This window comes from Neopsephotus bourkii, unplaced genomic scaffold (genome assembly GCF_033783945.1).
Source record: "Neopsephotus bourkii isolate Nb327-2 ecotype Australia unplaced genomic scaffold, CSIRO-AGI_Nbou_v1 NB_1767, whole genome shotgun sequence".
In the NCBI taxonomy this organism is placed as follows: Eukaryota; Metazoa; Chordata; class Aves; order Psittaciformes; family Psittacidae; genus Neopsephotus; species Neopsephotus bourkii.
Window position 1 is genome coordinate 9,405,115 of NW_026902241.1, and position 14,564 is coordinate 9,419,678.

General features: G+C 39.5%; 1 protein-coding gene across 2 annotated transcripts in view; it reads left to right on the forward strand.

The window, feature by feature from the left end:
* The window catches only part of KIF25 (kinesin family member 25), a 40,466-nt gene that overhangs the window by 8,848 nt on the left and 17,054 nt on the right, over window positions 1-14,564 (forward strand). For both annotated transcript variants that reach the window (XM_061378516.1, XM_061378517.1), the window contains exons 5-8: window positions 952-1,055; window positions 2,301-2,389; window positions 3,882-3,924; window positions 9,384-9,451. In XM_061378516.1, the coding sequence (XP_061234500.1) occupies window positions 952-1,055; window positions 2,301-2,389; window positions 3,882-3,924; window positions 9,384-9,451 (304 nt within the window). The remainder of the gene's footprint in view (window positions 1-951; window positions 1,056-2,300; window positions 2,390-3,881; window positions 3,925-9,383; window positions 9,452-14,564) is intronic.

The following is a 14,564-nucleotide window of genomic DNA, read 5'->3' on the forward strand; positions in this document are numbered from 1 at the left end:
ATCTGTGAAATCTGAAATGTAGACAAATGTCCCTTGAATTTATCAAATTTTTGGTTACACCGGAGACCATAAATCATAGCTGTGACATGCTGAGATTTTAAGTCTGTTCATTTGTTTGAAAGTTGCATACTGAGACTGGTGGCCATCCTGCTAACTCAGCTCTCAGACTATGGTTTTGACTGATACTCTACATCTTCAAACTGCTCACTAATTAATTGCTGGAGGAATTGATACCCTGCTGGGGTTCCTAAAAGCTTGCTTTTTTGCGCAAGTTTACAGTCACACTGTGTGCCTTCTGGGCTAAGTGTTCATTTTAGGCGTGCTCAGTGTTCATGTAATTGTAATGAAATACAACCATTTGTGAAGTTAGAAGGATTTTGTAATGACCATATTGCTCTCCCCGGTCTTGTGAAGCAAGCTCCCTGGGGTTCAAAAGATCAATCTTTTTAATGAAATCCTACCCATGAAGTGAGTTCACCTATCTCAAAGGGGATCCTTATAGCTGTTTTACAGGATTAGTAGCACTGTAAATGAGGATAAATGATAGGTTAACTTCTTGTAAAGTTACCTGGCATTAATCTAATAATCTGCAAATATGTCATGAGCCTTGCAAGTGACAGCCCCATTTAGAAGCAGGTTGCTTCAAGTTTAGGTTTCAGGCTTCACTGACACATAATATTATCTAAATCAACACATTTGAACTGCCTTTAAATATTTTGTATTTTTGATTGTTTTTCAAGATTTCACATGTATACCTGTGGTAATTATCTGTAATTTCATACAGCAAGAAGTATGATGGGATTTTTCAGGTGTCTAGTAAATCAGGAACTAACCCTCCTAATTAAAGTTTTGTAGAAGTTAAAAAGGATCATTCTCGTATTTCATGAGGTGCTACTGGAAAGTTCATTTTGTGAAGTAAGAGTTCAGTTCTTTGAAACTGCTTTCTTCTAGTGTTTCAGGTAAAAGCTTTTGATCTTGAGCAGTCTCTACAAGAGCTGACAGAGAGATATGAGAAAGAAAAACAAAAGAGGAGAGCTCTACATAACAGCTTAGTTGTAAGTATATTTAATGACAGATCATTCTCTTTTTTTGTTGTGCTCACCATTTCCTCACCAGTAAAACTAATGAATATACTTTAAATGAATATATCGCCTGCCCCAGCTGTCATATATGGTACATTTCTTTGCTGAGGCCCATTTGTCTTACAATAAATCCCACCCCCATTCTTTTTACACAAGCATCTTCCAAGTGCACTCGTGCAACATTCAGCCTTAAGGAGTACCATCCATTTTGAATAGTGGGCAAAACTTGAGTTTCTTCATCCTCTTCTCTAAATCTGCAGCTTCTGAAATTGTTTCAGAATTCATAAAATGATCAACTTGAAACTACAAAATCATCGTGTGTTATTTTTCCAGGTATGCCTCTCTGTATCCTGCTCTGCCATAGCTGTATCCTGCTCTGCTGTTAGTGATGGTTCATTTGGAATTAATATTTTTCTTTTTGCTCTTTAACCTTACTCTCCCTTCCTACCCCACAAATGTCTAGTTCTGGGTTGCCTGATTCAGGACCTGATTTTTAGAAACACAAGCTACCCCCAAACAAAATTCTTTTAAGTTCTTCTTTCTGGGAAAATGAATCTCTGTTAAAAAGTACTTACTTTCCAGACTCTGCCTTGTGTTGCAGTTTACAGAAAGGCTGTTCCACTAAGGCAGCGGGGAGTTAATGCCAGTGATCACTAGCCATTACAGGCAAGCTGTTTTCACTGATATATAGTGAGAAGAACTGATCACCAACATAAAAGGTCAGATAAACTGAACTCTGAAGTAGCCTGCAGAGAAAAATTAGTTCCTGGCTTTTTAGTCATGTAAGAACACACAGTGGAGAGGAAAAGGTACAAAATGTTTTATATTCTACATCTTCCTCAGGGCTGATGGAAGAGAAATGGAGTGTATAATCTTGTATGTTGAGTTAATAGAAAAAGCTCAAGTAGAAAAGAGACTGAAGAAATGGCTCATATTGAAAGCCCTTTTCTTGTTCATTTGTTGGGGTTTTTTTTTGCCATATAGACTGGAGAGGGCTGCACCATTCCAGAGCTCTGAAGAGCCTATAATTCCTGAAGTGTTTTTTCCTAACTTCTCAAGGCAAATGATATTGATGCTACTTTTCTCTCCACAGAGACTAAAGCTGTGATGTTGTGAACAGCTGATTTTCTTAACATATTCCTGTCTGCTTCACATATTCCAGTGTATTTACTGTCTCCAGTAGCTTGTGTTAAATACATCTTAATATTCTAACCCTAGGAACTGAGAGGAAATATCAGAGTCCACTGCAGGATCCGACCTTTGCTACCTTTTGATACTGCTGGTGGGCATTTGGTATCACAAGATAGGTAATTTAGTTTGGTTGTGTTAGATCTTAGCTGACTTGTAATTAATATACAGAGAAAATAATAATTATATGTATGTGAGAACAACTGTCTTACTGATTTTTCTGGTTTTATGCATGTAGGGAGATGATGATGGTATCAGAAAAACTAACTAACTGCATTTTCCTTTTCTTTCTCCTGCTAAATTGGCTTTAGCCAATCTCACCCCCTTGTCTAAAAGTATGTCCATCTGCATAGAAAGCCATAGCCATTCTGCCAAGCCAGGATTACCTCTGGCTTTGTAGAAGTAGCACAGCTGCAATCAGTTTAGAGTATATTCACAATCCTATACAAATTCTGGGATACGATAATGGAATAACTGTCAGAAAACATAGGTAAAGAAACACACTCAGCATTAACAGTTGTTTTGTTATGCTGTAGAACAGATTTTCTGTCTGTACAAACACTGGTAATTCTATTTCAGTGTAATTTGGCTCTGCATCCCTAATTCATAATACACTTACTGTTATGAAGTGTCAAAACAAAACATTCCAAGATCCAAAAGGAGAAGAGGGATTAGATGCAAGTATGTGCTATAACAAGCTGAATTCTCCATAGATGACCAACATGAAAGGGGGAAAGGCCTGAAACATAGAGAAAGAAAAAAAGGCAAATCTAGGTGGGTGGCTAGAAACCAGTAACACTATCATTTGCTGTATCAGTAAATAACTGATTTCAGGTTTTATTTTACTTTTGCTGGCTGGGAATTCTGAAAGAGTACATTCAGTGTATTAAAGTTTATTAATTTTTGAAAAATCTTAACAAAAGTATAGAATTGTTTCAATTAACTTCAAAAAGAGTCGACAGAAATTTCAAGGAGCCTGAAGGGGAAACTTGCGTTGACCTGTGCTTGATATAGCTGGGAGGTAATCCGCTCACTGTTTTTGTTGCTCTAGGGACTAGTGCAGTCAGATGCTGAATGCATTGTCAAACAGGATGGACTAGGATAAACAATCAATCACTAAGACTAACTCTTCTTAATATATCAAAAAGTAATTTAACTAAAAATTAGCTGTAAAACTAAGAACTGATTCTCAAAACACTTGCTCACATGAATGCATTTATACACCTCAGCAATCCCAGTCAGTTTTGGGGCTAGTAATAGATGCAAGAACAGGGACAAATACCTAAAAAGAGGGTGTTTTCACTTTAATGTTCTAAAGTGAAAGCCACTTGTTACAAGCTCACATTACAATCTCAAAACAGAAGCATGGCTTGCATGTGATTTAGTCTTAATTGGGTTTGTTCTATGTTTCTTTTTTTAAAGCAGATTATTTTGCTTGGTTGCACTTTAATTTGTTTTTTTATTCACAATGAACTGTGGTGCTAGTATGTACTTCGGGACGGTGTGTAGCTCACAGACATTTTGAGCATTGACTTTCCTTACCTAAATGTAATTAGTGCTTAGCTTGAAAGGTTCTGGTCTTTTCCTTACTGGCTTTTTTTCCCTTTACAGGCAAAGAAACTTTTCGGAAGAAGTGGCATATGCAACTGATGATGTGAGTATTTGATGGTAAAATTTAAAAGCACATTCACAGACATTAGGACAGAGAAAGAAGAGGGACATGAGCTGTGGGTACTTTGTTGTCAAGCGTTGCCCAGCTTTCATTATCCATGGGTGCAATAGCAGGTGGTTCATGCTATTTTCATCCTGACTCGCTGTAATAGTAATAGGTTGGTGCTTTTGCTGGTGCAGTCACCCATGAAGTGGAGGTTGTGTGTTTGCAGTAGTCAAACCGCTGCAGGTTTCCTGCAGTCAGTCCCTTGGAGCCACTTGTATTTGCTGTAACGATTTCTAAAATTAAGTCAGGCTTTTTTCATTTTATTATTGCAACACACCTCATGCATTAGGAGAGAAACATGGTATCTCATGAGTCACAGTAGCCTACATGGTACTGCAGTCAAGCATATTAAAGTGTTCTGGCTTAGATCCATCGAAGGAAGGAGAATGAGCATTGAGGTTGCAAATCCAGATGACATTCCAGCATTAATGGAGGCCATTACCAAGATATAAAACTTAAAAAGGCACAGTAGCATGAGCAAAGGTCAAAATATTAATTTAGGGTTTAATTTTCTTTGCTGACAATGTTCTTAGTTACTGCTCACTGTTACTTACATGGTGATTAGCCAAATTCTCCTCAATAGTATTGTGATTAAAATATTGCTGAAGTGACTTACAATGCTCTATGCATTTAAATCTCCCAAATTGTAGCTTCATTAGGCAGATCACTCTTGGCGTAAAGTAGATACTTATATGTGTATATATATGCAATTAGGAAACTAATGGAGCACATGAAGTCTCAGCTAAGAAAGAGTAGACATGCCAGGAGATTTAAAATCAGGGATCTGTAATGATAGATGTATTCTGGATGTCATGACCCATTTATTGTACTATAAAATGCCATGACCATTTCTGACCTGTTAAATTTTATTCATAAAGATTAAATTAGGTAATATTTAGGTTTTGGATTCTTTAATATAAATGACTGATATATTACAGTATCTATATACTTACAGGCAAAGCAGTGTATGCTTGCTTATGCCACTTTATGAATTCCAGTTTGTATGAAATAGGGATCTGGTAACCTTCAATATGCTAACCTGTTCTCATGTTTAAAAATCCTTATGGAATATTGCAGGAAAATACATGTATGCATGGACTTGTCTATAAAACAAAATTTGCAAGATACTAAGTTTGGAAATTTGGAAAACACCACGATGTGTTTGGAAAACAACACAATGACTTCAAATACTTTGTTGGTTTACATTGGCATTTATTTGGCTAAATTGCTTTCTAGTTTTGATCAAACACCTGAAGTCTTTGTGTTAATTTCTTAATATGATTTTTTTTATATTGTCGTGGTTTAACCCCAGCTGGACAGCTTGTTCACTCACTCCACCCCCTTCTTGCCCTCCCCCTACTCCTGGAGAGATGGAGAGGAAAATCAGAAAGAATGCAACTCCCATGGGTTGAGATAAGAACAGTTTAGTAACTAAGGTATAACACAAATCACTGATGCTACCACCAATAATAGTAATGATAAAGGAAATAACAAGGGAAGAGAATACAACACCTCAGCACCAGGTGACCGATAACTCGCCCCCCCAGCCCGACCAAGCACCGACCGATACCTCCTCCAACCCTGCAGGCCCAGCCCTTCCAGGTAACTCCCAGTTACCTCCTGGGGATGAAGTGCTGTGGTATGGAATACCTCTTTGGTCAGTTTGGGTCAGGTGTCCTGTGTCTGCTTTCTCCCGGCTTCCCTCCTCCCTGGCAGAGCATGAGGCTCACAGAGTCCTTGGCCAAACCAAAACATCATTGTTATCAGCTCTGTTCCCATCCCAAAAGTCAAAACACAGCACTGCACCAGCTACCAAGAAAGAGAAAAATGACTGCTACTGCTAAACCCAGGACAGATATGTTTTAAGAAAAAAAGTTGTTAGAAGCACCTAAGTTCATGAGGGAGGATAAAAGTGCACTGACTTTACAAAAAGCAGTCAATTTACACCAATCTAACAAAAGTAAAGGAAAAGAGTGTTTATTGTCTGCTTATTTTGCTTTTAATACCTCATAGTATTATACTTTTGGCTAGGATAAACATGCAATTTTTAGATAAAATTATGGGGCTTGTCTTGTTACTGAGATTTTGGTTGCAACAGAGTCAAAGCTAATATTTCTGGAAACAAATTAACCATTTCTTAATTCATTAACCATTTCTTAATTCATTAAAGAAAACTTTAGATCAAGGGGAAGGAAAACTGTGTTGGAGGTGCTGAGTTTATTAATTTTGCTTTTTAGATCATGGCTGTCTTTCCAGATTTTTCCCTGAAAATACTGTACACATGTAATATAACCAGGCAGTTTGTATGCCATGCTCACTTTAGAACTAATGTGTGTTAGAAAGCAAAGCAGTATTTGAGATCCAGTTACAATGCAGTCCAGCATGCATACAGGAAACTATGGCTGGATCTTCTGGACAAGCTTCTGCTTGACATTGCTCCTGGATTGGATGGTAGCTCTAGCAATCTGCTGATCTGTTTCATCTGTGCTACAACTTTGTCATGTTATAACTAAAATAGAAAGACCACAACAGAAATGGCAGTATAAAGCAGCTTTGCTTCTCTTCTGCCATGAGCTGTGTTATGTCTTCCTTCAAATTGACTATAGATGGGCAGAAATGATACTTGGACAGAATGGTTGAGTATCTATTTGTGAGACTGAGACTACTTGAATTCCATTTAGTCTTTGAGTGTTTTTTCTTTTGTTTATTTAGATTCATAACATTGTTCAAAAGACATATGTGATCTTTACTGTAATCTTGCTTATCTTGTCTAGAAAATCATTATTCTAAGTCTAAAAAGGAAGAGTATTTCATTTCAGGCCTTGAGGTACTTTAAGATTTGTGAAGTTTTCTTTTTACTTTCCTATGTATGCCCAGCTCCTCAACATAACAGTTACAACTGTCTGAGCCTTTCTCCTATAGTTTATTGTACTATAATGGTGGAGAGTAAGTACATAGTGCACATCAGGTCGAACTGCTCCACATGGATTAGGGAGCAAGCTTGGATGTCAGGACAGATTGTGGATATTTATGAAGTGTACTTTTGTCATTTCAAGGATTTATATTGCCCTGAAAGAACTCAGACTAGGAGTATTCTGTGACTCTGGGGTGAAAAAAAGATTTTTCAGTGTTCTTGTGAGACACCTGTCATAAGCACTATTGACAGGGAAACTTGATGAGATTTTGTAGGCCAGTAGCAGTAGTGGATATATGTTAGCCCATACTGATCTCCTGAGAAAGGAAGGTCATTACAAATGCTCATATGAAACTTCAGCCTATTAACAATTCTTCTGTTTCTCTGTCATCCAGATACCTTTTTGTGTCCCATTTCTCACCTTATGGAAAGCTGGTCTGCAAGTACATCCATCTCTGATGAAACACAGATATGTGTTTCATAACAATATTTTTCCTTTGTTTTTAATTTTCTTTTTTTCTCCTTACCCCAGTGCCTGTTGGTTACTGATCCTATTAGAATTTTGGTGTCAGGCCATCCTGTAGCAAAGTGTTGTACTTACATCTGTACTGCGGCTAAATTTGCCAGTATTGGGATGGGTAACAGCTCATTCTGTAGAGTGAGTGTTGTCATCATTAGTTTGATAATGATACATTGGCCTTCTCCAAAAAAGGAAGAAATACTTGTAAACTCAAACCAAGAAATTTGTTTTTTATTAGCCATTTGCATGCTGGACATACTGTTAGCAATTGTTAGTTGCTCAGCTGTTTACAACTTCAGTCTGTAGCAATACTAATTTGAAGGCCATTAGTTCAGCACTCCAAGCTACTTGTCTGAAACACAGAAGGAATTTCAGCACTCTCATCAAATGCAGTAATGTTACCCCAGGTTAGTAAACTAGGAAACCTCCTCGGATTAGATGAAGTATTTCCTGTGCTCTTCTCTGCACTTAAGCAACATTTGCCAGAAGGAGCGGATGGGCACAGAAGTTGCTATGTAACACATGTCAGACTGCTGTGATTGTACTCTGGTAGTAGTTTAAAAGAGTTACTTACATATCTGTCAGACTTAGAAAACTACTATGTAATCCATCTGGAAAGTGGATTCCGCTATAAACTCACGTAATTCCAGCTATTGTGCTAGTGCAGATCTTTCTCACAGTGGTGGTCTAGCGTGTTACTCTATAAAGTGCGCATCTTCTCCTCAGTTCTAGGCACAAATGTACATAAAATCAGTCTGAAAAGATACTGTGAAAACTGGATCTATAACAAAAAAGAGTTCTTTTTTGCTTTTTTTTTTTTTTCCTACCTGTGGTGGCAGTTAGGGAGGTTGGATTTACTTGCCTGTGGCTTTCTAGGCACGTAAGTTCAGGTAAGGGTTTGAATTATCCTCATGACCTTAAGTGTGTATATTTTGTGTTGGTTGGTCTTTAATAATCTACGTTTTGAGATCGTATCTTACAGTCTTGCTAGTTTCACTGCAATATACAGACTGTAAAGACTCACATGTTGGTGACTGCTGGGGAAGGACCTTGGACTTCATGATCTTTTATTACTGCTGTCAGCTCAAATATTAGAAATTAACGTCCTGGGTTTAGCAGTAGCAGTCATTTTTCTCTTTCTTGGTAGCTGGTGCAGTGCTGTGTTTTGACTTTTGGCCTGGGAACAGAGCTGATAACGACGATGTTTTGGTTTGGCCAAGGATTTTGTGAGCCTCATGCTCTGCCAGCAAGGAGGGGAAGCTGGCAGGAAGCAGAGACAGGACACCTGACCCAAACTGACCAAAGAGGTATTCCATACCACAGCACGTCATGCCCAGGAGGTAACTGGGAGCTCCATGGAAGGGCTAGGGGGTCTGCTGGGTCGAACTCATTGTTTGGCAGGTGATATTGTACTCTTTTCCCTTGTTATTATCTCTTATCATTGTTGGTGATAGCGGTGGTGATTTGTGTTGTACATTGGTTGCTGGACTGTTCTTATCTCAACCCCTCATGCCCCACGTTGGGGCCAAAAAGAACTGTTGTGGTTTAAACCCAGCCAGACAGCTTGTGCACTCACTCCCAGTGAGTGGTGCCAGGCTGGAAGCAGTCGAGGCCCACGTCCCCCCCCCCCGGGGGCTCCCCTCCTTCCCCGCTCCTGGAGGGGTGGGGAGGAGAATCGAAAGAATGCAACTGACCTCTTTGGTCAGTTTGGGTCAGGTGTCCTGTCTCTGCTTCCTCCCAGCTTCCCTCCTCCCCGGCAGAGCATGAGGCTCACAAAGTCCTTGGCCAAACCAAAACATCATTGTTATCAGGTCTGTTCCCAGGCCAAAAGTCAAAACACAGCACTGCACCAGCTACCAAGAAGGAGAAAAATGACTGCTACTGCTAAACCCAGGACAATTATAAATATTTCTTTGTGTTTCTGTGTGAGCCTATGATATGACTGTTTTGGTTTTCTCTTAGGAAACTGTCCTTGTAAAGTGTAGCCGTCCTGGTCATGCATCAATCAACAAGACTTTTCAGTTTGAAAGGTGGGTAGTCATATGCAGCAATATGGATTGCTGGAAGTTCGGTATAATCAGAGAAACAGAGAATAGTTAGGGTTGGAAAGGACCTTAAGATCGCCTGTCTGACCCTCCAAAAGATATCACGATGGTTGAAGTCCCTCATGAGGACAAGGGCCTGTGAGCGTGAGGCTGCTTCTATCTTTCTGTAGGGCGCTTCATCCACAGAGTCCTCCTGATTGGGCGATCTGTAGTAAGGCCCCCACAGTAATGTCCCCCATTGCTGTTCTCCCTTTGACCCTGACCCACAAGCTCTCTATTGACTGACCACCTCTTCCCAGAGTTCCATACTCTCCAGCCAATCACTGACATAAATAGCAACTTCCCCTCCCCATCTGCCTGGCCTGTCCTTCCTAAAGAGCCTATAACCTTCCATTCCAACACTCCAGTCATAGGAGCCATCCCACCATGTTTCAGTGATGCATATTATATCATACCCCTGTAGACATGCACACATCTCTAATTCCTCTTGTTTATTCCCCATACTGTGGGCATTTGTATAGAGGCACCTAAACTGAGCTCCAAATGAAGCTGACTCATTGGCTGGAGTGGCTAAAACAGCTCTACAAGGCTCCAAGCATTTATTATAGGTGCTGGCAACTGACTGAGAGTGTTGGGATGGAATGATGCCCCCCCTCCCCCAATAGATCTATTTTAAAGCTGCTTTGACCAGTCTGGCATGTCTCCTACCAAAACTGCGCACAGACCAGCTCCACCAGCCTCCAGTAGACCTGGCCTCCCAAATTGAGTCCCATGTTCTAAATAACCAAACCCCTGGCTGTGGCGCCACTGTTCTAACTGTTTATTAACCTGCCAAATCCACCTTTTCAAGGTCCTCCCCTTTGACCTGGAAGATTGACGAAAAAACTATCTGAGCCCCAGAGCCCCTAACCACCTCTCCCAGGGCTCTGTAGTCCTTAATGATTCCCAGGATACTGCTGTCAATATCACTAGCACCCACATGGACCACAAGAAGTGAGTCAGCAGGACTTACTAGACCAAGCAGCCGCTTGGCAACATCACTGATCTGAGCCCTTGGTAGGCAACACACCTCACTTGGGAAAATGCACTTCAAGATATATATGACACACTTAGTCTTCCTTCTCAGTGAAGACTACTGATATGTGTAAGTCTGAAACCTGTGTAGACTTATTTGACCCTCTTCCCTGCCTGATAGCTGTTATGATTCTTGCTACATGTTGTGAGATAGATAGTAAAATGTTATCCCCATTTTAAAGGTAAGGAAGTGATGTTTGCCTTTCAGTACTTAAAGGGTGCTTGTAAGAAAAATGGGGACAAACTTTTTAGCACGGCCTATTGAAACAGGGCAAGGGGTAATGGGTTTAAACTAAAATAGTGTAGATTAGGACTAGATATAAGTAAGACAGTTTTTCAAGTGAGGGTGGTGGAGCACTGGAACAGGTTAATGGGTAATGCTCCATTCCTGGAAACATGGATGGGGGTCTGGCTGGATGGGGCTCTGAGCAACGTGGCCTAGTTGAAGATGTTCCTGCTCATTGCAGGGGTTGTGGACTAGATGAACTTTAAAGGTCCCTTTCGACCCAGACTATTCTGATTCTATGAACTGAGGTGGATTGCATGACTTCAACATTAGACATACACCATGACTGAGCAAGAAACTGGACTAAGGACTTGTAAGACTTGAAGATGAGCCATGGTCCTTTTAAGTTAGAGTTAAAATAGCCTGAACATGGACAGCGGGGTAGAGTAGTGGCATGTAAATCAGTGCTCTCCAAGGGAAATGCTGTGGTATGACCACTTACCTTATTAGATGCTCAATAATCCAAATAAACAAGAGAGATTTTGAATGCACTGGCTGTGGTAAGGGTTTTAGTTGGTGTTTGTGCCTTATGGTACACCAGAGAATCAGTCTGCAAGGCAGGAAACTGCAGGGAATCAGGCTGAAAAATGCCTTATGTACTTTCAGAATGGAGCTGATCTGAACTTCTGAAAATAGGAATGAAGGATTAAATTAATACAAATGAGATTTCTGTAAATGAGGAAATAGAGAAATTTGCCCTATGCCTTTTTCTAGTGTAAACTTTGCATCTATACATCACAATGCCTCATACAGTAGGCTGTCTACCCTGAACCACACCTCAAAACCCTCTGGAAAGAGAACACATGAGGACAATTTCATGCTTCCTTGCTTGGAGACAAAGCTTGATTTAAAGTCAGGTTTATCCAGCATGAATTATCTGTCCTGGTTTAAACTTAAGTTCGGAGCCTGCTCAGCCTGAACTGCTGTGGGTTTGTTAAACGTTGCCAGTCATTCACCCTTTCCTTGAAGAATCCTTCTAAGATGCTGCCTTTTTCTACTTATGAAGACTGGGGACTGATGTTTTATAGGCCACCAAAAACTGAAAATTCCTGAGATAATGCAAATCTTGGGGAAGCTTTACTGACCCCATAGGTTATAGGACTCCTTTGATACCAGGCATTTGAGGTTTGTCAAAGTACATGGCCTCACCGCATGTATGCTAAGCTACTCAAAGTAATTTCTTTCATTCTCAAGCTATATCTAATACAGCCATGCCAGTTGAAGTAAATGCACAATAGTGCTGGAATTCAAATCCATAGAGCAACACCACTAATAGTATGAATGCAGGACTCCAGAGATGCTGTGACTCTGGACATGTGGTGGAGATCCTGATAATCAGGAAAAGGGTTAAAAAAATGTAAATCCCCCAAAGAATGCAGTTCTTGGGGAATGTTTTTCTAGTGTCCCAGCACAGCTCTTTTCTATAAACAGAAGAGCATATGGTTCTTATGAACTCAAAAATGTTTATTTTTTTAGCAACGTTTATGGAACTAATAAATGTCAAAATATTTGATTTCAGCTCACGAAGAAAATTCCAGCTTTCAGCATGTTATGCTTTTATAGTTTTATTGGCAAATCAGTTAGCAAAATAAAAAGGATGATCAAAATTTCAAGGCAAAATTAACATTAATCACTGCACAGGCACAAATCTGTCATCATTCCGGTAAAAATACATGGGCTTATAGAAAGAGATTCTCTGGATTTGCTGCATCTTCCATGGTCTCAGATTAATTAAGTGGGTGTCCATGCCTAAGCTAGTGCTGTGATTACAGCGTAGCACAAACTAGTTGAAAACAATTTTAAACTACTTCATTTGGGTACCGGTAGCATATGAATCACAGCACCTAAGTAGTGGCAATAAAACCCCTTTAGGAAGTTGAGTAAATATTTGGAGTAGTTACTGTAACATGGAGCCCTGTGTCTTTCCTCTGTACAGCTACTAGAAGCTGAACCTGACATAGTTAGCTACTGCTGTAGTTCTTCAGAGTGCAAACAGACTACTAAGACTGGTTGATTCTACCCTCTGGTAATGGTTGGTAGCAAGACAGTATGAATGTTTTCATCCCTAAAATAAGTTGTAGGTTTTTTTTAATGTAGTAGCTCTGAGATGTTTTTATATGTTATGAAAAATAACATCATTTCAACACATACCGAGTTAGAGATCTAGTTGGTTAAGATGGAGGGCTCAGTGCTAATGAGTATTTTATGAATTGTAGATGATAAATGAAGCAGAGAAAAGTGTTTGGAAGTGCTTTTTGCTCTCTTATATGGACCTTGCAGATTTGATGTGCAAAGTTTACTGAAGCATATGCATCTATGCATGCAAAACAAGGATAGGGGATTGCTATTCAGTGTCTGTGTCCTCCTAGTACAGAATGTGCCACATCTCTGCATATTTGTTGGTTTCTCAGTGTAGTATGCCAGCACATCAGTGGAATGGCAAGACAAACAGTATTTGTCCATCAAGCCAGACAAGTGCTTCTTTCCTGATTAAAGAGAGCACATTTTCATGCAACTTATAATTAGTCTGTGGAACACATTGCCACAGGATGTTACTCCAGGCCAAGAATTCAGCAAGATGTAAAAAGAAATTGAATGCTAATTCTAATAATATTTTCTTTGAAACAGAGATTCAACTCATATTACAGTTTTGAGGCCAGTTTACATATTTTAAGGATCAGGACGAGGCACAGAGTTACTGTGTTTCCAGCCACCAGTGTTTCTTGCTCCTTCCTCTGGCTATTGTCAGGAACAAAATGCTGAATTAAGTGGGTTGGCTCCCATTCTGTATCTGTTTATCAGTGATCCATCTGTAAAGTCTTTTTTAATGGAGAACATGAATGCAAAATCTACATTCGTAGTGGCCAAACCATGGTCAAATATAGAGCTTGAGCAAATGCTAAAGTGCACAATATGTCTTCATTCAGCTACACTTGTATAATACACAAGCTGTAGGATACACTGCTAAGTGAAGTGTACTAGTATACTGTATACACAGGGAAGCGACTCTGCTTTGTAATGTTTGTTGCTACCCAAAATTCCTGTTTCTAGTTAGTCATCTTGCTATAAGCCATAAAGAACACATATCACTCATCATTAAACAGAGCTAAACAAAACAAAAATCACAACAGAAAGGTATCAGAAAAGGAAGCTTTTTCCAAAGATAAACATTCATACCTCAAATACTTAAATGTGGCTAATGACATTCTTGTTTTATATTCTGTTCATCTTGTATAAACAGTGCTTGCTGCAGGCTGTAATCTTGGGGAGGATATATTTTTGGTGTGCTAGAGAAGAAATGAGGGAGTTAGAAGTCCATGTTTTATGATCAGAATTATCCTCCCTTTGATGATTTCCTATTTTCAGGTCTTGATTTTATGTTGTACAAACTTGAAAGGATCAGAGGAAATATTTCTTTGAAGGGTCCTGTGTTAGTTTGGGTTTTTTCCTTGGATTTGAAAAACATACACAGTTGTTCTAGATGTTGTTCTGGCCCAAGGTTTGTACTGTCGTTGTTTTCTAAAAGGTAGAAGAGCATTCAATTTCATTGTCTTTCATTCTGTTTAAAGATTAGTTTGAATCCACATCACAATTTAAAATACAGTCTTCTCTCCAGTGAGAAGGGTTCATTTCAGAGCAGATAGTTCAGTTGGGATGGGGATGGATGTACCTTAGGCAGATGCTGTCCACAAAGACAGTGCATTCTTAAGCAAGACTCTCAGGGGCCTTCTGATTTCT